The sequence below is a fragment of the Lathamus discolor genome, chromosome 16 (assembly GCF_037157495.1).
Source record: "Lathamus discolor isolate bLatDis1 chromosome 16, bLatDis1.hap1, whole genome shotgun sequence".
NCBI classification, from domain to species: Eukaryota; Metazoa; Chordata; class Aves; order Psittaciformes; family Psittacidae; genus Lathamus; species Lathamus discolor.
In genome coordinates, this window is record NC_088899.1 from 6225050 (window position 1) to 6250385 (window position 25336).

General features: G+C 45.1%; 2 protein-coding genes across 7 annotated transcripts; both read right to left on the reverse strand.

Moving 5' to 3' along the window:
• Positions 1–337: 337 nt before the first annotated feature.
• Positions 338–21274, reverse strand: SLC45A1 (solute carrier family 45 member 1). 6 transcript variants are annotated; one of them, XM_065696446.1, is made up of 10 exons: positions 16791–16943; positions 9887–9968; positions 7548–7960; positions 6526–6618; positions 5846–6070; positions 4056–4795; positions 2772–2925; positions 1590–1766; positions 707–912; positions 338–633 (listed from the first exon to the last, which is right to left on the reverse strand). In XM_065696446.1, the coding sequence occupies exons 3-10, from the start codon at positions 7945–7947 to the stop codon at positions 352–354; spliced, it is 2277 nt and encodes a 758-aa protein (XP_065552518.1). In that variant the 5' UTR covers positions 7948–7960; positions 9887–9968; positions 16791–16943; the 3' UTR covers positions 338–351. The 6 variants fall into 6 exon arrangements, with proteins under 6 accessions (XP_065552518.1, XP_065552517.1, XP_065552519.1 ...); XM_065696445.1 differs by lacking the exon at positions 16791–16943 and adding an exon at positions 10884–10977; XM_065696449.1 differs by lacking the exon at positions 16791–16943 and adding an exon at positions 10884–10977 and having other exon boundaries at positions 546–647.
• On the reverse strand, positions 11656–25119 carry LOC136022921 (uncharacterized). The gene is made up of 4 exons (XM_065696839.1): positions 24176–25119; positions 22041–22102; positions 21187–21295; positions 11656–11700 (listed from the first exon to the last, which is right to left on the reverse strand). Exons 1-4 carry the CDS (start codon positions 24779–24781, stop codon positions 11656–11658), a joined length of 822 nt encoding a protein of 273 aa, XP_065552911.1. The 5' UTR covers positions 24782–25119.
• Between the last annotated feature and the right edge of the window lie 217 nt (positions 25120–25336).

The following is a 25336-nucleotide window of genomic DNA, read 5'->3' on the forward strand; positions in this document are numbered from 1 at the left end:
CCTGAGAAATCATGGCCACCCTGCCCATGCACCAGACTTCCAGATCCCCTCCCTCAGGCTGGACACCACCACTTGTCCCCTTGGGAATGAGGGCACCATGGCACAGGTGGAGGGAATGGGGGCACAGATAGGCTTTTGCCACCTCAGGGGAAGGATGAGCAGTGCCACGTGCTGCCGACTTGCCCTTCGCCCTCCCGCGAGCACAGGAAAGCTTGGCAAAGCAGCTCAGACCTTCTCGCTGTTTGCCAGGCCCACTGCTGCCGGCCTGGGGGCACAAGAGCCTAACACGCTGTGGTGGGGAGGCTGAGGGTGACACAAAGAGGCAGCAGAGGCTGTGGCGGCTTCTCCCATTTATTCGTTCCGCGCGTGGGGCAAGAGCGGGCGCTGCTCTTCCGTGGGAGGCAGCTCCTCGGTGGGTGGCAGCTCATAGGTGACACAGAGGGAGGAGAAGAGACAGCCTAGGAAGGACATCAGGCTGGCGAAATACATGGCACCGCTGGCACTGCCCACAGCTGCTGTCAGTGGTCCCATGGCCAGGGCCACGAGGATCTGCGCCAGGAAGTACTGGCAGCTCAGCAGGGAGATGTCAACACCCATCCCACGCCGTGTGCCCTCCGCCTGTGAGCCTACAAACTGTGAGGGACACACTATAAGGGGGCTGGTGGTGCTGTGGGAGCCCCTCTTCCCTCCCTGGCCCAGGGCTCACCTCATGGCTCTGGTAGTAGTCGCACAGCAGGGAGTAGGGCAGCGTGCAGAGCGTGGCGAAGAGGATGCCGTAGGTAGCGCATAGTGACAGCACCACATAGACATTCCTGGAGAGTGTGGCCAGACCTGTGCCGAGCCCGAAGGACAAATATGCCACAAAGTACAGTGTCCGTGTGCTGAACCGCTCCTCCAGCTTCTCCAGCGCGGCTGCAAGACAATGGCATGGCATCTGGGGTGAACTGCAGCCCTCCCTGCCACTAGCCCGTCATTGGACCCAAAGGGTGCACCTTTGGGCACTACCTGTTAGGTTGCCATGTCTCAGCAGCAGCCATTAAATCTGAGTAACTGGTGGCTTAAACATAAGCACCAAGGACTCCTTCCAAATCCCACTGCCATGATGCAGCCCTGCTGCCCTATCTGTGTGGAGGACAAGGCAGAGCTGAAGCCAGAGGAGTAAATGGGAATTCCTCCCAGAGGCAGAGCAGGCAGATGCACTACACACACAACAAGGTACTCGGGTGGTGCATGACACGGGGTACTCTGCCAGGGGCACATGGGCACTGAATGCTGCTGTGCCAGAACTGTGCCTATGGTGGCTGCATGTATTTCTGGATTCAATGTACATTTAAAATGCCACTTGTGAAAGGAACTATACACTAACAGAGATGTGTTTTCACCGGACTGCTGACTGCATCTGCTTAGCAGGACAAGCTAACTAGCTGAGATATACAGTGAACAAGAACAGTCTGCTTCAGCACTCATGCCATGTGAGTTGCACACAGCCTATGTGCAACAGAAATGCAAGACTACTTGTTGCACAAACACCATTTAAGGAGTGGGTGCATCCTTCTCATAGCAGTGGCTAAGATAGCTTTACCAAGTACCTGAATAGAAAGCAGCACTGAATGCATAGATGCACATTCCCCAGCAGCCCATGGTGACCCCAGCGTTGTACTTCTGATACTCATCTGAGTTGTGAGGCGCTTTTGGATTCCCTTGAAACACTACTTCTCCCATGAAGTCAGTGTAGAAGAGTAACATCCCCTCAAACGAAAGCCATCCTGAAAGAAGCCAGAAAGTCACCTATTAGGATTGCAGAGTATCTGTTTCCCCTTGCTAGCTCACATGGATGCTATTAGCTATACTACAAATCACAACTGAAGACAGGTTGTTCAACATGTGTATTACATAAAGTTCAGCCACATCTATCTGAGACTGTCGCTCCCTATGCATTATGCTACAGTGTTTGTCAAAGACAATCAGGATTTTAAAGACCACAGTTTATCGCTTGAATTCCTAAGCAGAATCCTAGAGGCTGACTGTAAGCCACAGAATACTGGTTTAGCAAGACAGAAAAATAGATGACAGCAGCCTGAGCTGCCTTCAGGTTTTGACAGGACAACGCTCAGCTTCACAGAGTGGCTCATCGTGCAGTCATTTCAGGTTGCTGTTGTCCTCCCACATAGAACTGGAAGGAGTGCTTCTTATGTCATGGTTGCAGTGTCTAGAGCACCTCTGACAGAGTTAAAAACCTCCTACTCACAAACAAGCATCACATCCCCTGACGCAGGCAGTATCTTGATTCCTTTCACAGTCAATGCGCATTAACTACCTGTTACCTTTAGCTCAATTTCATGTAAACTGGACTGCTTGCAAGCCTTTCGTAAGCATCAGTCACACACTGGCAAAAGTAAAGGTAACAATGGTTCTGAGCACTCCTGCACCCCCTCACAGCCTGTCCTAGGACCGCTATACACATGCTGTCAAAGGGAGGGAAGTGTAAGCAGGGAAATACAACTACTCTCATCTTTCTGCTTGGTAGTGCCAGCTTCAGAGTGGTTTTAAAAAGCAAGTAAATATAGGAATGTAGGCTATACTGGTTTGTTGTTTGGGTTTTTATCTTTCTCAGTGTTCTAAGAAACTGAATACCAGAAAGTACCTTACTGGGGAGTGTATATGGAACAAATCATGTCCTCTCAAGTTAGCAGCCATAGATAAAACATGTAAAAGCATTCACCCGAGGTAGAGTACTTCACAGTGAAAGCAAGACAGCACTTTCTGCATACCTAGGAAGTGGTTGATGCAGAGATTGCGGAGAGCCTTGGGCATCTGGCAGATGGTGGAACAAAGGAGTTTCATGGAGAGTGGTTGCTCAGTGGTCTCGCTTGATCCATTCAGCTCGCTCTCATATTTTACACCATTCAGCAAGATATTAGCAACCTGCACCAATAAGAACTCCCAGGTCAACACACACAGTAAGAGAAACACAGACATCCTTTGAGCAAACTTATGCAATGTTACACACCTATCTGATCATCTGAAAGTTAAGCTTTGCTACTGCAGTACGCTGACTTAAGAGATTAAGAACAGTGTATTGAGGAGAATAAGAGCAGTCTAGAAACTGTAAATTCAGTCATGGAACAAGTGTTAAATGGCAGCACTGTACTACAGCATTCAGTATACTCCAAACAGTACTCTTCATTTCTCAAGGGTATTTGGCAACCACTTCCAGATGCTAGCATAGGGAAGGCTGTACCCACAGCAGGTGAATTTGGCTCCTGAAGTTTTGGAGACATCAAGGAAGAAGAGGCTGGTTTCAACTGAAACACACTGCTTGCTAACCTTGATGCCGAATCTCTATGCGCACAGTATGTAAAATCCTGGCCCTAAGGAAGTCTGCTCTCACAAACTTGGTCTAAGGACAATAACAGCAACAAACAAAACAAAACCCCATACCGCCCCCCCCCCCAAAAAAAAAACCCAACCCCAAACCCAACAGTTTACCTCATCCCGGATCATAAAAAAATGGGCCAGCATACAGAAGTCTCAGACATTCCAAGTTATCACCAACAGTGGGAGGTAAGATCAGTCTTATGCCTGGGCAAGGGAAACCTCACCTCCCTGCTGGAATCAGATAGCATGACTGCCATAAGGAGAAGCTCATGGGAGAATCCTATCCCTGGCCCTATCTTGCAGGTATTTCTGTGAAAAGGGAAGATACAGGCTCAATAAAAATGTGTCTTTTTCTGCTCTTGTGTGGCAGCTCCCTGGGTGATGAACCAGGGCTAAATATACCAACCTAACTTTCACACATGGCCCAGTGAGAGAAGAATGCTCCCATTTCTGCTGTCTTAACAAAGGCAGCTGACAGACTGCCAGTCATAATTCACATCCTACCCCCTCTTTTACCAATAAGGTCATAGCAGGTATGCTGCTCCCATGACTTTCATGAGCAAACTGTCATGAGCAGTCTGAAATGATGAATTTGTGCATCACACACTTAAAACTATAGAAGAAATTAAAGGAATGCTCAGGTTTACATGGTCATATCATTGATTTTCCGCCCTTACCTGTTGGCTGAAGGTTACGTTTCTTCTTCTGCTATTTTCTGGACAGTGTCCTGTTACGATATCTGGAATGGCCAAGGTCTGAGGCCTTTTCAGGATCCCTGATGACCGTGGCTTTATCGTATCCAGTGAGCCCACCCTCAGCACCTCGCCGTCAGGCCCTTGTGTTATGCTGCTCTCCCCTTGCTCCAAAACTCCGTTTTGTCCTTGGTAACAGCCATCAGGCACTCGAGGAAAGCTGACACTGACAGGCTGTCTGGGCAGGCTAGCTGGAAGTGCTACGTAACTATTGTGCCCGCCTGTAAAACAGTCTATAAGCACACTGTCAATATTTGAAGTCCCAAATGATGATGCAAACTCATTAATTCCTGTCAAGGAATTGTCTCTGCTGATAAAACTGCCATATTTGGGTGTGAGTGGGCTCAGGGGGGAAACGGGACTCGTAAAACTTGCATGTAAGTGAGCTGAGTTATGAGAAGCAAAGTTTTCATTTACACCCTCCTCAAAGAAGAAAGGTGGAGAAGGAGGGAGAGGAAGACTTGGACTCTTCATCACCTTTTTCTTCCTGACAAAGGACCTTAAGGGTCTTTCTGGAATGCTAATTAGAGTCAGTACAGTAGTGACAGTCAGTGTAACTGAGGTGAAGACATAGATGACACGAAGTTGCCCTCCCACAGCTTTTCCAAAACTGGTTTTATCCCAGTGTATTCCTCCAACAACATAACCAAAGCCACCTCCAAGACCTGGTGGAAAAACAGAGCCAAGATTATCTTCCCTAGCCAGTCCTGGAAGTCAGTAACAGCACTATTTGTCTATGATTTGTGAGTAGAATCCAATGTGCTAGTTCTGGTTTACTACTCAAGCCCTTTTTCAATTCAAATACAGTAATAAACACAGTTATCCATGCCACAAGGACAGTCTGATGTACGAACATAGTACAGAAAGAGGGAGAAGGTCAGTGCTGTAAAAGTGATGGTACAAATAATTAAAAGCTATAGTTCTTTCTTTGCCATAACAAACCACTTTACCTTCAGCTATTTCAGTCCGTAAAACAGAAGTGTCCATCAGCCTCGTGGCAAGGCTCTGCAACCAGTCAGCTAAGACTGTTTTCCTGAAAGTAAGTGAAAATCCATTTTCCTCACTCAGTTAGCGGAACACAGATCTAACTGTGTCCAAGACAGACTGAATCACTTCAGAAGTGCAGCAAGCTCATTATTCAACATGTTGACAGTGTACAAAACTGCCACTGCATTTACTATCAATGAACATAGACGTTCTGAGGGCACTGGATACCACTCTCACTCCATTAAGATGGAGAAAGGCCTATGACACTATCCTTTCTTTCTTATGATCACATTCAAGTGTGTAACAGTCTACTGACAGTGACGAAAACTAGCCTAGAACAGTACAGCAATTGAAGACAACAGCAGTGAGGGACTGCAGTGCCCAGTATGTGCTTTCCCCTCCAACAGAGTGACTAAAAAAGGTATTTTCCACACCTGCAGGAAGCTGAACTTCTTCCCTCAAGGGATTTTGTTTCCATAGGTGTTACAAATGATGCTGAGGGACCTTCAGATGAACAACCCAAGACTGTGTCTTGTTTGACTTTTGGTAGTTACAAAAGCCTTTTATAGTAAGCATGAGTTTGCTTTCAAAGTTAATTAGTGTCACCTCTCCAGGTATTTGGTTATTAGGCTTATACAGGAAAAGACCAGTGATTTACACTCTGCTTTCTTGCAGAGGGCTTGTTTACTTAGATCTCACGTCACCCAGGAAGCACCAAGAAAGCATACCTGCTAACAAAGCGTGGATGTTGAGGCCCCTATCTTGATCCACTGGGCTGCATACATCCATCATGTAGGCATGACTGGGATTGTCTGCTGAATCTGCGCTGAAGTCCATGAGGACAACACCACAGACCGTAAGAATGATACCCCATTTGTGGTTATTCGCAGTGTCAGACAAGGTGCTTCCTATATCTTTGCCATTAAGCATAAGTGAGAGCCCAAGCAATGCTCCTGGGAACAAAACCAAATAAAAATCAATCGACTGCTTGTAAGTAAAGAAACCTGCACTGCTCCATGCTCTAAAAGCATTACGCTACCTACACAGCCTTGTAGCAAGCACAAATGCCCTTGTTCAGACCATCACAGACTGGGAAATGAGCATGGCTTATAGGATATACATAACCCTTTTCCACTGTTCAGACTTAACAAATGTCTGGAGTTGGTTTTGATTACAGAAAAACATCCCTGACCCCCAAAACATCACCTCTTCAGACCCTGACAAGACAAGGTTTTATGTGTGGATCTCCAGCTGCCAAAGCATCACCTTGGTGCCACTCCCCAACTTCAGACCCACAATATCCAACATTTTGAAGACATTTTGTTCAGCCTAGTGCCACACGGGATGTCACAGAAGGGAGATGGTTCTACATTCCAAGTGTTATGCCCATCGCTTCTAAAAGACGCACCTATTGCTAAGACCAGAATGAAAGGTCGTCTCCTCCCGAATCTTGATGTGCATCTGTCGCTCCAGGCTCCCAGCAAAGGCTGTAGCAAGAATCCTAGTAAAAAGGAATCACGGATAAGTAGCATTTTTCTACGAGCCTGTTTCACAGGGGAGTTAAACTAAGTAGCTTAAAAGGCAGGTAAAGGCAGGACACCATGGCATAGCAATATCCCCAGTCAGTAGCAGTCACCCAGATGCACAAACAGCATACTGCCTGTCACTGTCCAGGCCAAGGACTGAATAACATAATGTGCCACTGCTCATTGCCATGGCAGTTCCTTACACACTATTTCACCTACCCCATCCTAGATGGGAAATTAAGAATTAACTTGGAAGACAGCAGGAAGCAAACAGGCAAGTCGGAAAGGTACATGCATTACCCTGGGCTAGCCTGCGAGTAGAAGTCTATCTACTCCTTCTGAAGCACATTGCACAGTATGGGAACAGGCAGAATGAAGTTTCCAAGCAGTAACAGCCCATCCTATGGTTCTTCCCATAGTAATAGATCTGCTTCCACCCCTGCCTGTGTGCTAAGGCCTGTAACAATAGTGGCTGATGACCTTTCATTATCAGAAGGCTTTGCTTTAAAAAGTTAAACATGAGAAGGCAATACCACTGTGCTTTTTTCACACATCCCAGGGAACTGTCTGTGTATGCTTTTTTCCCTAGAGACATGAATGGATACATTGATCCTCTTTTGCTCCTTTTTAAATATAGGAACAGAGCAAACAAAGCTTACCCTGGCACAAAATCTAAGAGGTTCATAAAGCCATTAGAAGAACTGACCTTTTGATCACACCAGGCCATTTCAGGCAAGACACAGCAAGAATTATTCTCCATTTGGCTGTCTAAAATTATGGCTAGTGCTTCTTAACCTTGAGAGCACACAGAATATACTGTATGAACAACTGAGGTAGAGAAAACAAGAACATATACCTTGTGTAGTAGAAAAAAAACAAGAGGGAAAAAATAGTGAAAAGTTACCTAATATAGGGCTGATGAACCACACCATTCCATACAGTTGGTCTGGAAGCCCCATCTGAAGCAGCACAGGGGTAACATAGGCTGTTTCTATGGCATAGCTGAACTCAAGCCCAAAGAGAATGCACCCATTAAAGAGGAGTTCTAGGAAAGACCTCTGAGGCTGAAGATCCCCAAAGTCAATCAGATCAATAGGACATGGAGTATTTGGTGGTGGTGGTGGCGAAGGGCGAATGTGTTTTCTCCTCTTTGGATGTCTCTTGAAGTTGTTGGCCCGATGACTTATGTGCCGTGTGACCGATCCAGAATAGCCTGGAACTTGTGACCTCCAGATTTCCTGAGAAGCCACATTTGGCAAGAGTGCAGCATCACTGACAGGGGTTGTTGTAGATGGTGGAATCATCACAGGTAAGTGTCTGGAAGAAAAATAGCTCAGAATAATATGATTGAGTAAGAAAAACTTCGCTTAATTCCATTTACTGAAGTTCAAGCCATTTCTCAACGTTTCACATGCTGAGTGAAGCCTTCGTATTAGTTACAACCTTTTCTCTCCATCTCAACACAAGGCATATATGTTTTATGGGCACATCTCCTCTGCCTTTGGACAAATGAAACACCAGAGAGCCTATCTATCTTGGTTACCTGGGCATTGCCTACCATCACATGAAATATTTAACATCATTAGCAGTCACTCATGTCACACTTCCCAGGAGTTCCCACAACAGCAATGGGCTTACATTTATCTGCAACTCACTCAAGCTAAATTAAGATGAATCATGACCTCAGTCTAAGTTGACAACAAAGCAAAGCTGTGGCTTGGCTGCAGATCCAGACCCCTGCTGCAATGTGAAATCACCTTCCGGTACTGATCCTACCATTCCTGCTGCCTGTGCTGAGACCAAGGCTCAATGCAAAACTGTTTTTGCAATGACTGAGTTTTTCTTCCTATTCACATTCCTGAATTCAGCAGAGACACTATGTTGCAAGGACAGGGTCTGATCCTCTGCTTCTTGTGGGTTCCATTTCCGCAAGACTTTACTGGAGCACCCAAAGAATGTGGTTTCAAAGTTCAGACTACATAAGCAGAACACTTGGATGAAGTCAGCTGATGAGAAATGGGCTTGGAACCAGAAGCTGATACCATTTCAACGCAGGAATTGAAGTTTCAAAGTAATTCCTGAGAAGATACATACCCCACCACCCACTCTCTGCATGACTATTCCCTGCTCACAGATTAGTGCCATTCAAGTGCTGAACAGCCTCCTTGGGTCTCGTCAGAATCGCTCCAGTAGCCAAAGTGTGCATAATGTGGCAGGTAAACCAGCCAAATGCTCCAAATAGCAGGACAGATCCCAACAGATCTGCTGAATTAATGGACCACACGTAATGTCCTGCCTCTCATTGCCAGAAATAGAAATAGCTCATAAGTGAAATCTAATCTTTTCTTTACTCACTCTTGTTCTAAGACCAAAGGCTGCTGCTGCACAAGGATGGCTCCACATCACCCCATCACCCCACACCTCTTCAGGAAAACCCTCACAGCTACACACTAGTAATCGAAACAAATGTCTTACTTCCCCCCCCCCCCCCCCCCCCCGGATAAAAATCTCCTGCCTGTTCTGCCACTTTGGCTGTACAGAATTCCCAAATTTCCATTTTCTGCTACTTCCTCCAGAACATTTCAAGCTCCACTCTTCCTGTAGCACTCAGTCCATGCAATGCCATTCTTCACTGCCTATCTCCTGCTGTGATCAAAAGCATAACTCCATAAACCCATGTTTACCATCACACTTCAGTGTGCTTCAGCACAGTTGTGGGATGATGCCCTACACAGAACAAACCCCAGGTACATGCAAGCATCCAAAGAGAGACACTGCACAATGAAAAACTGAATGCCAAGCACCTCATAGAAGACTGCAGTTGGGGTAACTTCAACTGTAATTGGGGCAACTTTAACTGTATTTGGGGCAACTTTAACTGTATTTGGGGCCTGAGGCTAAGAAGGAAGGGTGGGAGTGAGAAGACATCTACTGAATGGTACAATGCTAACATTGTACCACAGGTTTCCTCAAGACTGCTCCTCTTCAGACCAAGATGCACACCACGTAAGAGAGCAGAACAAGCAATTCATAACTCTAACTACACATGGGCCTTGACAATGCCCACCTCACAAGGCACCAACAGCAAGAGCATTTTGTTGGAAAAGCTCATTAGACACAAAGTCTTTAGAGAGGCCACCGGAAGGAGAAGTGTGTGCAGGCTGTACTGATACCCTTGACACTGACCTCACGAATTACTGAGAATTTCATATGACCTCCGTCTTTCATAAGCAGAGTACTTACTTTGCAGGAGTATTTTTATCAGCTTTCAGGTCAAAGTAATTCCCTCACAATCAGAATTTGTTAAAAATTAGAAGAGCGATACCTGAAACATAACAAAAACCCAATCAGATTCATGATGGATGCTCTAACAACCCTCGCACACAGACACAAGACAACTGTGCTAGCACTCTCCTTCAGCAGCAGCTGAACACCTTGCCATTTGCACCCAGGGTGTTGATGTCCCTATGTTAATCTATTAGTTTCACTTCCTACTAGATCCCCCTTTATTTTCCTGTCTCATTACAAAGAGAGTGTAAGTGACAATGTTTTAGCAACCGAAGAACAGCTCAAAAATACACATGGTGATCTACAATTACTTAGAACAAAAGGCTACTATTGACAGTGTATCAGATCAGCAATCCAGCAGCAAGTCAACCTAAAACTATGAGTCGAGGCTAATATTCCTGACTGCCCATTCGTGTCAGTTCAGGAACTGTTCACCAGAGGACCTGATCCTGTCCTCAGATGAATCTATGCAGTGATCGCAATAGCTTCAAAGCAGGAAACCTCTCCTGCAGTGTAATGTGGCTGCTTACACCGTCACTAGTCATCTGTGATTTCTGGCACCTGATGCTTGTTACACCAACAACTGCGCATCCCAATCCGCAGGGCCTCGGTGACACTGGCTCTGCTGCCTGGTATCTGCAGTCAAACGTGCGTGGCACGCAGGGCCCGGCCATCACTGCTCCTCCTGGGCACCTCCTACGCCGGGAAAGGTCTCTCCTGTGGCAGAGCCCGGCCCCGGCTCTCCTGCGGTGGTACCCAACACGCCGCAGCCATCAGCGATGCAGGGAAGGGCCGGTCCTGACCGGGACCTGCCCGGCGCGACGGTCGCGCCTCTCGAACGCTCCCGTCAGCCGAGAACGCGTCGCCGCCGCCGCCGCCCCCGCCGCCGCCCCGGACCCCCGTTCGGCGCGCACGGAGCGACCCTCACACGCCCGTCGGCACCGGCACCTACCGCAGGCCCTGCCCCGCCCGGCGGCCTCACCACAGCGGCGCCCGGCCCGGCCCCGCACTGCGCCGCGCCGCGCCGCCGGCCCAGCCCCAGTGACGTCGTCCCGCACGGCGGCAGCCGGAGCCGGAGCGGCGGAAACGGGCGCCCCCCGGTGCCGCCCCTCGCTCACCGGAGCGCGGCCGGCAGCCGGGAGAGACCGCACGGCCGAGGCGAGGCCAAGAGCGACGTTAGGAGCCGCTCCTCCCGCGGGCGGGCAGCGCGGGCCGGCTGTAGCGACGCTCGCCCCAGGCAGGTGCAGGTCCCCATTCCCGCTTTTCCAAAGACTTATCCCATACCAGCACTGGAATTGCAGGGGAAGTAGACTGGGATAGGAAGGCTTTTAGGGAGAGCGGAGATACTTTTCGATAGGCCCGTAGGGTAGATGCTGTAGATGACACTGCACTTCTTGCTCTTCCACTTAACAGTTTTCCCCTTCCTTGGGTAAGGTGACTTGGCAGTTTTGGTTTATAGTGCCATATTTTGTGCTCATGTTTCAAATTCCCTCATGGTTTGCAAACAAAGATGTCATCATGTAGTGCAGTCTGCTCTGTATATTCTTTTAAAACTTCAGACGTGGGGCATTAAGCACTGAGGATGCTTAACTTTTATCTCCAGAGGTTGTGACACTGCCTGAGTCCTTAGTTCTTCAGCTCTTGTAGAATTTTTTGTAGCAGCCTCAGTCCCACCCACCATCCATGTGTTAAGAGCGTTCTGCAAACACTGAGCCCAAGAACACTTAAGAGCCCCATTCCTCGTCATTGAGGATGACTTTTTGTTTCACCTGGGCAGGGAGAATGTGTTACATTATTAATGCTGTCAGGCAATTGTAGTCATCATACACACTGATTTTTCCTGTGAACATTTCTGAGACATTAAACTCACGTTTACTCAATATTCAATTAAATAAAATTGACTGCTTAGAAGTTACAAGGATTAACTTGCACGTTTTAGCATAGTCTGTCCATTTGGGAAGGTGGGACAAGGCATTCTACTCCTTCCTAGGTTAGCAACGAAGTAGAGAACGAAAGCAACTCCTGCTGTGCATTCATCTATCAGCAGCCTTTCGGCTTTAGACAAAACAGAAATCAAAAATCTCCTCTTCCCTGTGAGCTTACATAAACTGGAGTTGAAACATAAAGATACTAATTTACTTTGTACTAATTTAACTGAACAGCATTCAAAAGAGTGAGTTTTGGTGATCAATGCCTACTGCTATGAATCTGCACTGTTCCCTACTACCTTCTCTGCCTGCAGGATGTTTTTCATTCACTGAACTCTCTTGTTAAGTCTTTCCACGCAGCAGCTTCTGACAGCGTATTCATCTCTCTGCTTGTTTACAGCCTCATGTTAGGCTCGCTGTTTCATTTGCCAGAAGACCTTATTTGCCTCACTCAGATCAGGACCATTCCGTTTCTTGGAAACCTCTTTTCTATCCCCTTATAGTCCTTTTCTCTGGGACAAACATTAGCTCCAGCTGAGTGAAATTCTGTGCAAGCTACCAACAGAGCGGATGTTGTTCTGTCTCTTGAACAGTTTTGTTTGTGTGATGTTGGGTATTTCTTTTTCTTTCTTCATCTTGAGGTCGAGGTAAACATTTCTCAGTTAAGTTCAGTGGCTCTGCAATGTCCTTCAGTCATTAAACCCCTGTGATTCACTTGGAACTGGCAACCTTTTTTTTCCAAGCATGACTTAATTCTTTTCGGGAGAGAATCAAAGTCTGTACCAAACAGACATGCTGTGAAAGTTGTTCTGTGCTCAGGGGCTGCTGCTTCAGACCCAAAGGCCACATGAATCCTGCAGCAAAGATTAATATATGCTCAATGATGTTCTGTGGTATGGAATACCCCTTTGCCTAGTTCAGGTCAGCTATCCTGGCTGTGCTTCCTCCCAGCTTCTTGTGCCTCTCCTCACTGGCAAAGCATGAGACACTGAAAAGTCCTTGATCAGGGTAAGCACTATTCAGCAACAATTAAAACACTGGTGTGTAATCAACATTCTCAGACTAAAGCCAAAATACAGCATTGCACTGGCTACTAGGAAGAAAATCAACTCTATCCCAGCCGCAACCAGGACAGGTATCAGTTGAAGAAGTACATGTGTATTTCTATAAATGCCAATCATGCCAATAAAGTCTATGTCCTGTGGTACTGTCAGTACAAATATAGAGTAAGAAGGAAAAAAGGAAGTGAGTTCAAACAAGGTGATATGCATTTCAATTACACGTTCTTAATGCTTATATGGTAAGAAGACCTCACCACGTAAATTACACCGCCCTAGCATCCCTTACATGCCAACTGAGTAGGTGCAGGGAAGCCAGTGGGAGGCTAATACAATGTAAAAACATAAAGAAGTCTCATATATGCCAGTTTGCACACCACCTCCATACCTGGCCCTCAGCATATTGTCATAAGATTTTAATAGTCCAGATAAATCAGTTCCTGAACCTGGATTCACCAAACTCCTACGCTGGCTGTATTAATGGATGCAATTAAACACCTAAAAGGGCACTTGAATTTTTACTTAAAAGAAGGAAAAACACAGGCAAACACCCTCCTCCTCCAAAAACCACCAAAACCAGCACCAGAAACAAACCACAGTATTTTTATGCTGCAGAATGAACAGCAATGGTAACAGCACTGATCTATTTGCATTAAAATTGAGTTGCCAATTCATTGAGAAATTCCATATAGTGAACTACTACACAAGAATATGATTTTTTAAAGAAACAAGTATGTGTATTCTGAAAACTGCCTCTGCACTTCCTAACTCTGTACTTGTGTGGATATAACAAAAAGTACAAAAGGAGTCTGTGTCTGCTCCCATCCTTTCCAGGAACAGAGCAAATCTACCATATTGTTTTCAGGTAAAGGTGAGGCCATGCTCCTGAAACAATCCACCAAGAATTATCTTCAGGATACCCCCTGACAAGTGTGCAAGCAACTACAATGTTGTCTGTAGAGCTCTAATAATAGGAAAAGATAGAAATGCCCCCGCTATCGACAAATAATACACGAAGCAGGACACAGTGTTGGACTGTAGTTCAAACTGCTTTGCAAAACGGGTGTTTTTTTGCTTTGGGATTTTTAAACAAGAAAAGTCTTTAGGAAAGGACCAATTTGGTTTTCTAAAACCTGGCATGCTGTCACCGTAGTAAAGAAATGGCAGTAATCTATCAGCCCAGCCTACAGCTGCTGTATCAAATGGAAACCAAAGTGCTGTGGCTCCTTCTCAAGCCTCAGAGGATTATTATTCAGGAAAATGTCACTAATGCCACACTTCACTGAAACCATTCAAGTGCTGCACAGAGACAGCCCAGTAGCTTTTCTTCTACTGGTCTGCACTTGATTTGACTTATGCTTAGTTTGAGATATGCTGTTTCCACAGTAGCACTGTGCATGCATTCAGTCATTTGTTACTGCTTGATGAGCATTTCTACTTGCTTCTGCGGGACAAACCTGTGCTGCCCTAAAAAAAACACGAGGGCATTTACCAGGAGCCTGCTCTCAGCAGACAACCACCCCTTCCACGTCTCTCTCCAATGAAAATCCAGCACACTTCAGAGAATTAGTCACTAGAGGGCACTAACAGAATCCAGAAGATTGAGAACGCACTTGGACTCAGAATGCTACAGTCCTACCAGCAGTTTTAGAGTTCAAATGGCAAGTTCTGCAGTTACTTCCTAACCAGCTCCTGCAACCAACACATTAAGACACAGAATCAGTGAAATAATTCTATTTCAGAAGATCTGTAAGATCTTCAATTTTCCAGTAACTGAATGAAAGAAGGCTGAGGAAAATCCTCTGAGGCAACATGTGTGCTAAGGTACATTGATCATGCACTTCTGGACAAATGCTGAACAAAAATGTTAACTGCAGACATGTAAGATATTTACCATGCAAGATACTGGTGCAGGAACACACAAAGCAGTGTGTCAAACCCACTGAAGTACAGCACTTCATTGTGATGCCTCAAGTGGACTATGCATTTCACAAGAGACAAGGACATGATTATGCCCCAAAGACCCTGCAGGGTTTTTTTCTGGATCTGACAAGCCACAGAAAGATGACAAGCTGCACGTGAGGAAAGCAGGAGCAAGAATCCTGGATACAGGAACTTGTGGTTACCCAGGGCAAGCACAGGCTATGTATATTTTAGAACTGAACTTGACTTTCATTTAAAGATAGAGCATAAATAGACACTACTGTCATCCTTGCTGTGTTACCTGAATAGCCTAATTCCTTGTTTCTCATAATAATTACGAGCTGCAGCTTCCAGCCAGTAGGACTTATTAGTAGTAAGATCAAAGTTTTCTTGTCTACCAGGTCTCTTTTTTGATGTGATTCAGTATACTTCTGATCTTCTATTGGGGAAGGAAAGCAGAACTAGTGATTAGCGAGACCTGGCCTGGAAACCTCAAATCATTGCTTTTGTGAAGGCCAAGTGCAGGGCAGCACAAGGAAGTGCCAGGCAACCACTGTACAAAGCGCTGATGAAGAGGAGGTTGAGTGAGGCACCCTGCACCCGGCTGCAGGCAAGCATGGTGATGGTGAGGGCTGTCGCACAGCATCACCCTTGGTGGGAGAAATGGTGAAGGGTCCCAGAGAGGTGCTGCACTGGCAGGGGCTGGGGCTGGTTCAGCAGTGACCAGACAGAGATACTTGAAGCTCAGGAAAGAAAAGCAGCATGGCACTGAGTGGTGCATGGTGGGCACTGGAAGAAGACTGGAGGTGCACCTGCCTCTTGCTAAGCATTCATTAAAACTTAGGTTTATTAATTGGCTCCATACCTTGTCTAAATTGACTTTGGAAGCCTATGGGAAGTACTGCTCCACTTCCCTGTGTTTACTACAGGGGAAATGAGAAACCACCAGGTCCCTGGGGCTAATTACTTTCTTCAAAATCCAGCATTGCTCTATGTTTCTGACTCAGTGCAGCGTTCAATTTTCTGCTGAGATTGTATCTATATCGCATTACAGAATGAGTTGCAATAGCACTCGATGTTAATTGCATGGCACAGACTGCTCCCTTCTCTCCTTTGTATCAGTTACCAAGAAAAACCAGAAAGTCTGCTTCTGCTGTTTTTAATTTAGCCTCTTCCATCTATACAGAGTGCCTGTCAGACAGGAGAGGCAGGGGCTGTCATCCCCTTTCTGCCTGAAAGTGTCTAGCAACAAGACAGAGACTATAGGCATGTCTACGTGCCACCCGAAACAATCAGTTACCTTATGAGACAGACAGATGTTGGGGTGCGGTACAGACACTCGGTACATAGATACAGACAAGTGCTTTAATATTCCTGGATGGCCCCAAAGCCACTCTGACAGCCTTGCTTTCCTCTTGCATCCACTGAGGCAGAGGAAGGGCACAGATGAAGTAAAAGGACACCCCAAGCCACTCTCAGAGTTTGGCAGTCTCTTTCAGGACCTAAACCACCAAAGCAACCCTCAAAGCACCAGAGTGTAGCCATAAGCAGACTTCCAGAGAGTGCTAGAACAAGCAGGGGCTGTGTATCCTGACTTGTATAGTGCTCTACTGTTTCAGGGCAGCGTATGACCAGCATTTGAAGAAAACTGATCAAGTGTTATACTGGAAAGCAATGCCTGCAGGACTAACACGTAGGTCTTTGGAGATCTTTTAGTGGCACCTTCCAAACACAGCCTCCCACTAAACCAACAGGAAGGCAGTCATACCAGATCAGATAGCAGTCCTGCTTCCAACAGGGGCTATTCCTGGATACTTGGTTGCTGCTATTCACAAGCCTGAGTTTTGCTTCTACATTTCTAAATAGACGATTTGCCTTGGTACTCAATTTGTTGAGTGTTTTCAGGTAAGTCAAAATGCTGTAAGAATCTCCTTTCTTCTGATTTCTTACCATTTGGTTAAAGGACTTTTCCATTTTTGGCAGATCATTCTCAAGACATTTTGTACTCTCCTCCTTCAGCAGTAAAGAAACTTCTCTGACCAGAGTCCAGCCTGTAACATGATGTTTGCAGCCTGAAGTTCCTCTGGGATTAGCCTGCATTTTCTTAGGGGAGAGGAGAGGAAAAAAGTAAAAGAGGCAGGGAAGAGGGGGGGAGAGGAACAGAATGTTCTGTCAAATAAACATTTGCTAATGCTCTTGAGCAAGAGGAATGGAACAGGTAGTAAGCAGTAACCCAGATTAACTATCTGCTAGGGCAAACACAGTACGCAAAGATTCCCTGTACACTGGATGGCATCTCTGCATTGAGCCCAATACACTGACATATTAATTGATCTCTCCAAGAGCAGCCATGACCTTTGGATACAAAACTGGAGGTCAGGCCTCAAAGTAATCCAATTTATCTCCTGCCTGGTAGAATAAAACCAGACTTGCTGTTAGTCTAACTTCTCTACTTTCTTTTTTCTCCCATGAGAAGTGATTTCTGCAAGTATGCAGTCACTTTCTCAGTAATATTATCAGCTCTTCAGGTGTAGGACTAGCAGAGCTTGCCAAGAATCCATGGGTTTGATTCTATACAAAAGTTTAGTGCAACTTCTAGGTCAGCTTTAGGTCTGAAGACCAAACATGTAGGAATCAGAAAATGAGTACTTGGTTCCTGTCTGCTGAGGCTGAGCCACACAGAGGTCTGAGCACAGCCCTGGAATACCTAAAGCAGCAGGGAGTATTTCTCCTTCTAGGTCTGATACAGATGAAAATGACACTGGAGCCTGAATCTAGCTCTGGGGTCCACAATTGAAAGATAGTGTTGAAAACCTCGGGGTGAAGAATAGCAGAAATTATTTACAGGTTGGAAAACATTTTGCAATAATCTAATTAAAGAATTATAGCTGTTGAATTCCTGAATAAGACACAGAGCAAAGGCTTCTAAAGCAGCTGGTCCAACCAAGGGCTTCAAGCTAAAGTCAAGCAAATTCAAATTACAAGTAAAATACATGTTTTTCACAGTCAGAAGAGATCAACAATCGCAATAAAGTACCAAAGGAAGCAGTAGGCATGCATGGTCCTGTGGAACACATGCATTAGTCAAATGGAGATCACTGAAGGAAGAGAGAATATGGGTGGAAGGTGGTTTTGCTATATGAGAGCTCAGACTAATGGTCCTTCACAGCTGTAAGGGAGTTTTGCACTAACCCATCTCTTCCCAAAGACAGTAGAGAGAGCTAAATCACATCCACTCCACACTAAGTCAATTTACCATCTCTTGCAAAGTCAAAAAACCCCTCCTTCTTAAGTCAGAGAGAAGGACATGATAACCTCAAATCAGTTCATTCAAATAGACCATATTCTCCTGCCACCCAATTTAGTCCATGAACCTCAGACAGGCCCTGCCCTTTACTTTCCATGGATAATAGTAACAACAAAACCTGGACATCCAGATCACCAATACGGGACCACATAGTCTTATTATAATATTGATCCTAGGAACTTCATGCATACTATACATTCTTCCCAACAAAACTGATGACCAGGGCTAATCTCTCCCTTAGATTTAAGGAATACTGGACCACAGTGAGTCTGGACATCCGCTTGATTACCTTCCCTTGAAAATGTCAATAGGGCAGAAAGATGTACACTCCTTTAAAACCTTCATACTGCCAATAAAAAGTAAGGAAACAGCCTATTTTAACCTGCAGTGTCAACGTTCATGACCTTTTGCAATGTCCCTTTAATTTAAAATCACACCTTTCCACCAAGCCAAAAGAGACACTCCCTCTCCCTCTCCACTCCTCTGTTCTAATACAGTTTGGGATTATGTGATCAAACCAACACACATAACTCCTGCATGGGAGCAAAGCAGATACAGCCAAACAGCAGCATTTTATCCATTACACCCTGGTCTAACTTCACTGTGTAAGTTTGTTCCCATGATCAAGCTGCATCCTTTTCAGCCTCCATTCTAGGTTTCAGGTTTCCCTGTATTGCAACAGCATTTCTAATGCCCTGTCCTCTACCTGTTCAGTAACAACAGCATTGCTGTGGACAGGTGTGTTTTTTATCATCACTGATCTTGCAGCCAAAACAACAATTTGTGTAGTAGTAGTTCTGTACAGGAAGAGGGAGCTAGAATTCTGATGTGCTTTTATTACATACATTACATACATTCCCAGAATTGCCATTGGACCACTGGCATAGACAGAAGTCACATCTCCAGGATGCTCTCAGAAAATACATGCCACACCAAATGGTCTTCAGCCAGATCACTGTCCTGTTTGTTGTTCTTCACCAAAATGGAATCTGCTTCCCTTTGCAATTCTGTCTAAACCCACCAGGACTTGAGACACTCCCCAGCTTTGCACACTCCTTCATGGATACTTAGAGGTGAAACGCACCTGACTTGAAACAAAGGGGTTTTCATGTGTTTTTTAGCTCAGCCAGAGCTACAACTCCTGGCAGGAGGCTTCCAAGAAATGAGGAATTGGGAAGGGAACTTTCATTACATGGACTGTCCACATTCACAGTTTATTCTCATAAAACCCAAATGTCCTCTTCTTCTGTGGTCAGTTGACAGGAGTTGTGACCCCCACGTCAACCAAAGCGCACATCAGAAGAGCTGCTTACCTTTGTTTTGCGTAGTGTGCATCTATGTAGCAACACACACATTACATAACAGTAAGTCATAAACTAAAAGGAGTCTGATTGCTAAATCCCTCCACTGTGGATGAGATTTTTACTTCCATCACCTGATAATTTAATTGCTCAATTAGCTCCACCTGAATGTCTTGGCTGTGGTAGAAGAATGTTCCCTTGCAGGTCACAGTAAATCAGAAGACAGGAGGCAAGCAAGCAATGCAAAGGTAAATGATGCCTCTATAGCAAATCAAAAGCATCACCCAAATGTATTTTTTCTCCTGATCTGCTCCTTGCACTAGTCTTTTAGGGACAGAACAGGAATCAGACACATAAAAGACCATAAAACTCTGGTCAAAAGTCAGCATCATAGGATATAGGATCATAGGATCCACTACATGGTTTAGTCCCAAAACTTTCTTAGCTGATTCAAACTCTGCTCAGGTATTTCTTTTTGTAATTGTGAAATTCTATAATATGCCTAATTTAGCTAACAGGATAATCTCCTCATTGATAAGGAAACATCTGCTGCATCACTGAATATTATACTATTGCTTTCGTTTTGCCAAGAAGGAAGTGGAAAAGATGCCATTAAAGTGGCACTTGCTGATCATCCTGGGGCAGAGTGGGCCTGTGGATGTGACACTTCTGCATGAACAGACCATAGCACAGAGGGGTTCAGTCACAATGAACATGGCCTGTAGGTAGGTACAGCTTGATGGACTTTATAACTAATTGTTTAGACTTAATGAGAAAGTAATTACTTCTGCTGCACAAGCAACTTTTGAGTGTACTTCCGGCACCTAGATCACTAGTTGTAAAGAAACTAGCTGTATCATAGCATTCAAAGAAATCAAAAGAACATGTGGCTACCAGAGAAATCTGTATTTCTAACTTAACAGACTGCCTGCTGTGTAGGAACGGCCTGGCCCTAAATAAATGTGAGAGACACAGTTCAGTTCTAAATGGTTCTTGCCCTGCACCCTGCACCAGGGTGCCTGCCTCTGCCAACCCATAAATTCACCACCACTGATCCAGTCCATGACCAGAAAACCTGACTCACTCATCCCATCCTCTGCACGTGTACTGGCATTTGCCTTCTTTCCCTCACAGCTTGAAAGTGACTTGAAGCTTTTTCTGGATAGCAGCTTTCCCAAACTCCTATATTTGGATCACAGTGATCCCAGGCTACACTGAAAGAAAAAGTACCAAATGGACAGATACCCAGAATCTGGACAAAATAACAGGCATTTGCTGTTGAATTCCTGAATAAGATACACATCAAGGGCTGCTAAAACAGCTGATCCAAACCAAGGGCTTCCAACTTACATTGCTGCCTTGGGGGCTTAAACAATATTAGTAAATACACTTTCTCTGTGTGTCTTTTAGGGCATTATTCCTTCCAAGGCACATCACTACTGTATGGCAACCCTGCTGTGAAATACGACCCTAATCTGCACACCACATATCTGTGTATTGTCTGGGTCTAATTTAGTTCCTTTCCTGTCTCTCCCCCATCTGTACTTTTGTAACACCAGTTTTACCAACAATCCTCACTGGAGACAGGAAATACATTTTCATTCATTAAGCCAACATGAGCAGTGAGCAGAAAAACATGTCAGAATAAATGAGAAATCTTCAGGGTACAGAACCTTAAAGCAAATCAAGAGGTCAAGAGGTGAGCAGGGGGGGCATTATTGCAGCAAACTACACATACCTTAATCGTGCCCTCTTTCATCTGGTGGGTCACACCGGAACTCAAAATGAAGCTACAGTCAAGTTCACAGCACTCTCCCTCTGCTGCCCATGTCAAAGCCTGAGTGCCCCTGTACAATTAATTAAATTGTGTTATTTTATTTATTTATTATTTATCAGATCGCAAAAAAAAAATCTATTAAAAAGAATTTTTAATTGCTTAGGAAGAGTCTGTATCACTGGAGGCTTTTAAGATCATCTGCTGGGATGCTTGAAAGCAGGCTAGGTTTATTAGATCCTGCCCTGGGCCAAGAAGATGAAATAGAGGAAATCTGTGACCTTGCAAGGTCTTTCCTAGATTTGCCTAGAACTATTCAATGCAAATGGCCTGGAAAAGCAGCAAACTAAAAACTGGTAGAGGAGACACTTCTGATCTATGTACAGCTGTGGAAGCAGAAAAAGACATAGGAGGCTTGAAAAGTCTTCTACATCTAGCAAAGTGACAAAAAAGAGTTTCCAACTGAAGTGAAAGACAGTGAGTGCTAAAGGAAAAAGCATCTTTTGCTGCATGATCTCTATTTAAGGTTCTCTCATGAATGCCCTCTTTAAATCCTTACCTATATTAGAATTTTAAACAGTTCCTTCACAACTCCATTTATGAACTTCCCCATGGTAGTGTTCCTTGTGATCATCACGAGCACTCACATTAAGTCATGCTCCTTTCCTAAATTCCCCCCTGAAGCCACCAATAAAACAGAGGTGAAACAAAATCTGGTCAATGATTACTGACCCCCTTTTGCTTTTATTTAGGATACAGTGTCTCCTGAATTCTTGGTCATTAGAAATCATCAGCCTGTTGATTCTGCAAGTACTCACCATGCTAGAAAATCCTGTTTCTGCCTCATGCCATGCAAAGTCTGACTGGATGCTACTTTGACCTGAAAAACAAGAAACAAAGTAGGTTTGTAGCCAAACCTTGGGCTGCCAGCTCTACTTGTGGCAGGAAAAGGTGCATCTCTGGCAATTAGAAATTCTATTTAAAATACAACTTTTCTTGGTTGAATCCCATATATCAGGGCAGTTCAAAAGAGGGGATTTCATTAGAAAACACTTGGCCCAAATGTGGTATGGACAGTCTTGAAAATTCAAGATTAATGGAAGCCAGAAAGGAGCTAAAAATAACAGCAACTATACATGATACATAACCAGCTTGGGAAAGAGATAATGGAAATAAGAGGCAGTGAGGAAGGGGAAATAAACCCAAAACCAAAACCCACCTTCCAGCAAAGACAATCATAAGTGTTTAAACACATTAGGATACAAGCAAATCTAAAACATCTGTAATAATCAGATTGTCTATTATTGCAGTCATAGGGTAACATCTGCCAACAGTAATACAGAAAAGGTAGATACTTCTCCTGGTTATTTCTGCTCTGGACTGCAAGACAATGCATATCATATCATAGCTTAAACCCAACAACTCAGACTGATATTTAAATAGCACCCTAGAGCCCTACACGATGTCTGAAGATCTGATTGCTGACACAAAGTTTCTGCAAGTCATGGAAAAATAAGTAAGCTCCATAGGTCAGAGAGAAAGCTGATCTCTAGAAGGATAAACAGGATAATCCAGGACTAAGAGCTCACTACCAGTCCAACAGTGGGAGAAGGAACTCCCTTTTTGCGGAAGGAGGGCATTCCAAAAGCAAGCAGCTGCCATGACCTGGCAGACCACCCATCACACCCTCACCACACTGCTCAGCTGCTGAGGAAGCCTCAGGCACCAACGATTTCACTGAATACCTTAGTAAGAACTGCACAGGGTTCTGCATTGGGTCAAAGATGCTCCACAGAGCACCTATGTCAAAGGTGGCAGAGTTTTGTTCATGGATGAGCACGGAGCTGGGAGGATGCTGGGCTATAAAAAGGTTCAGTGCTAGTGCAGTATGGTACTGGACAAAATAATCTCTCAAGTATTTGGAGACAATAGCCAGGAAATAGCTAAAATACCTCTAAGTCTGCCCCTTGGAAAAGTGTTTACAAAAAAACAGAAGTATTCTTAAGAGTTATAAAGAACTTGGGGGATCTTGCAAGGACAGACGAAGAGACAAAAGCCTGTAATGTATGGCCTTTGAACAATTTCTCTGCTAGTAAACAAAACGCTGTGACATCAACAGTGACAGAACCCCACGTAGAAGCAATTTTAATTTCAAAACTTTTGGATTAAGGAAACACAATCATAGCTTAATGTATTTGGGACACAATCAGAAAACTGCATTTGAGATGGTAAATTTGCCTTATTACTCCACCTAACTTAAGAGAAAAAAATCTGCAGAATATTTCAGTATGAAGATAGAACCATCTGGAAGAACCTGATAATTGGTACTTTACATATGAAAAGTGTTTCTATTCCATTCTTTGAGATTTTATCATGCAAATCATGCAGAAGTGGGTGAACATTCCAAAAGGCTTAACATAACTTTTACCGTGTTTGCTTAGGCAAATATTCTGATACCCATCACCAGTTCAAATTTAATCTTGTCCCTGGGTTAGAAAACAGGTCACAGTACTACCCTGTTTGCCATTTTGTTGCGAAACTTCAGTGTCTTTTCATTCCAAGGACACATGAAACAGTTTCTAGGCCATCTGACTTCATTGGTACCACTCTTTCCTCTCAAGTGCTACAGGATTCCTACAGATTTGTCTTTTTTGAAGACCACAAGCAGCGAATAATGTGGTGCTTTAACTGTTTGCAGTACCTAGGAATGATTTCTCCAACCGAGTGTGAAAGAAGCGCTGTTTTAATCTCATCATTACATACAAACCTGAACTGGAGCTTGCTAGGAAGCCCACCAGTTCTGGCGTTGGAGATCTAATTGCACTGTAGGCTTTCTTTTGTGTTGCCAGCTCATCAGATTTCAAGCACATTTCCATGTTTATAAAGCAGCTGAGCTGACCCAACACAAATGAATAGGTGAAAAGCCACAGGAAACCGAAGCACTACCAATTACCTGCAACTGAATGCCATTTCTGAGAGAGAAAATGCAAGATGCTGATGAAATGCAGATGTTCGCTTTTGGAACGGGCTGGCGAGCCGGAGCGCTCCCCAGCCGGCAGCCGTGCGCCCGCTGCGGGGAGTGGCGCAGGCCGAGGGCGCTGCCGCCCCGGCCCGCCCGGTTCCGCGGGCTCTGACTCACGCTGCGCCCCCGGCTCCGGGCAGCGCCCCAGGGCCTCCCCTGGCAGCTCCGGTACGTGCTGCTCCACAGCACCTCCCTCTGCGCTCGGAGCAGCCCCGTGCCCGGTGCCTCGGGAAACCTCAGGTTCAGCAATAACAAAGGAGAGTTTGTTAACAAAGAGCGAGGAAGAGGAAGCGTTAGCGAAAACAACTTCTGCTTTGGATCCGGAGGAGTGGAGTGTATCTGCTGACTAACAGCAGGAACGGGACAGGAAGGGAAGGCAGCTGGCATCTCTGTGAGGGAGGAGACATGTTCCTGAGTGATGCTGTGGGCAGTCCAGGAAAAGCTGTCATCTTCAACAGAAACGCGTTTCCTGTCGGGGATGGACACCCACTGCTTCCACAGCACCAAACGCTCTGTTCCCTCCTGGCTAAAACGCATGTTAAATATGATGAGCCCGCAACACTAAGGAGGAGTTAAACTACAGCTAAACGAGTTGAACACAAATGGCAAAACTGATGGCATTTTTGAAGCCCTTAAAAGGAAATCCCAGAATATGTAAATCCATTTGTAACAAAGGAACCTTCAGTAAATGCCGAATTCCAGGGATCCCCACACATTGCCCACAGAGCAGGAAGCAGTTTTTGCAAGACACCAGGATTCTCACATCTTCACTGGCACCTCAGCCCTCTGCTAACAGAGGAGGAGAGCAGTAGAGCCTCCTAGGAAAAGGGACACACACGGACAGGAAGGGACACAGCTGTTCGAACACTTTTTGATTGAATTTCCTGAAGAAGCTTTTGCATGGTGACGATTCACAGATCTCATCATGTCTTCTGGCGTCAAAGGCATGCAAATTCCCAGGAGCAGTCTCCCAATGCTATCGAGACACAAAAAGGTTCATTTTCTCCAATTCTCTTCCATGCACGAGACCAACCAAAGCTACTTCCTCTTATGACCAATATTTCTTGTCAGCTGCGTCCAGTACTCCACAAG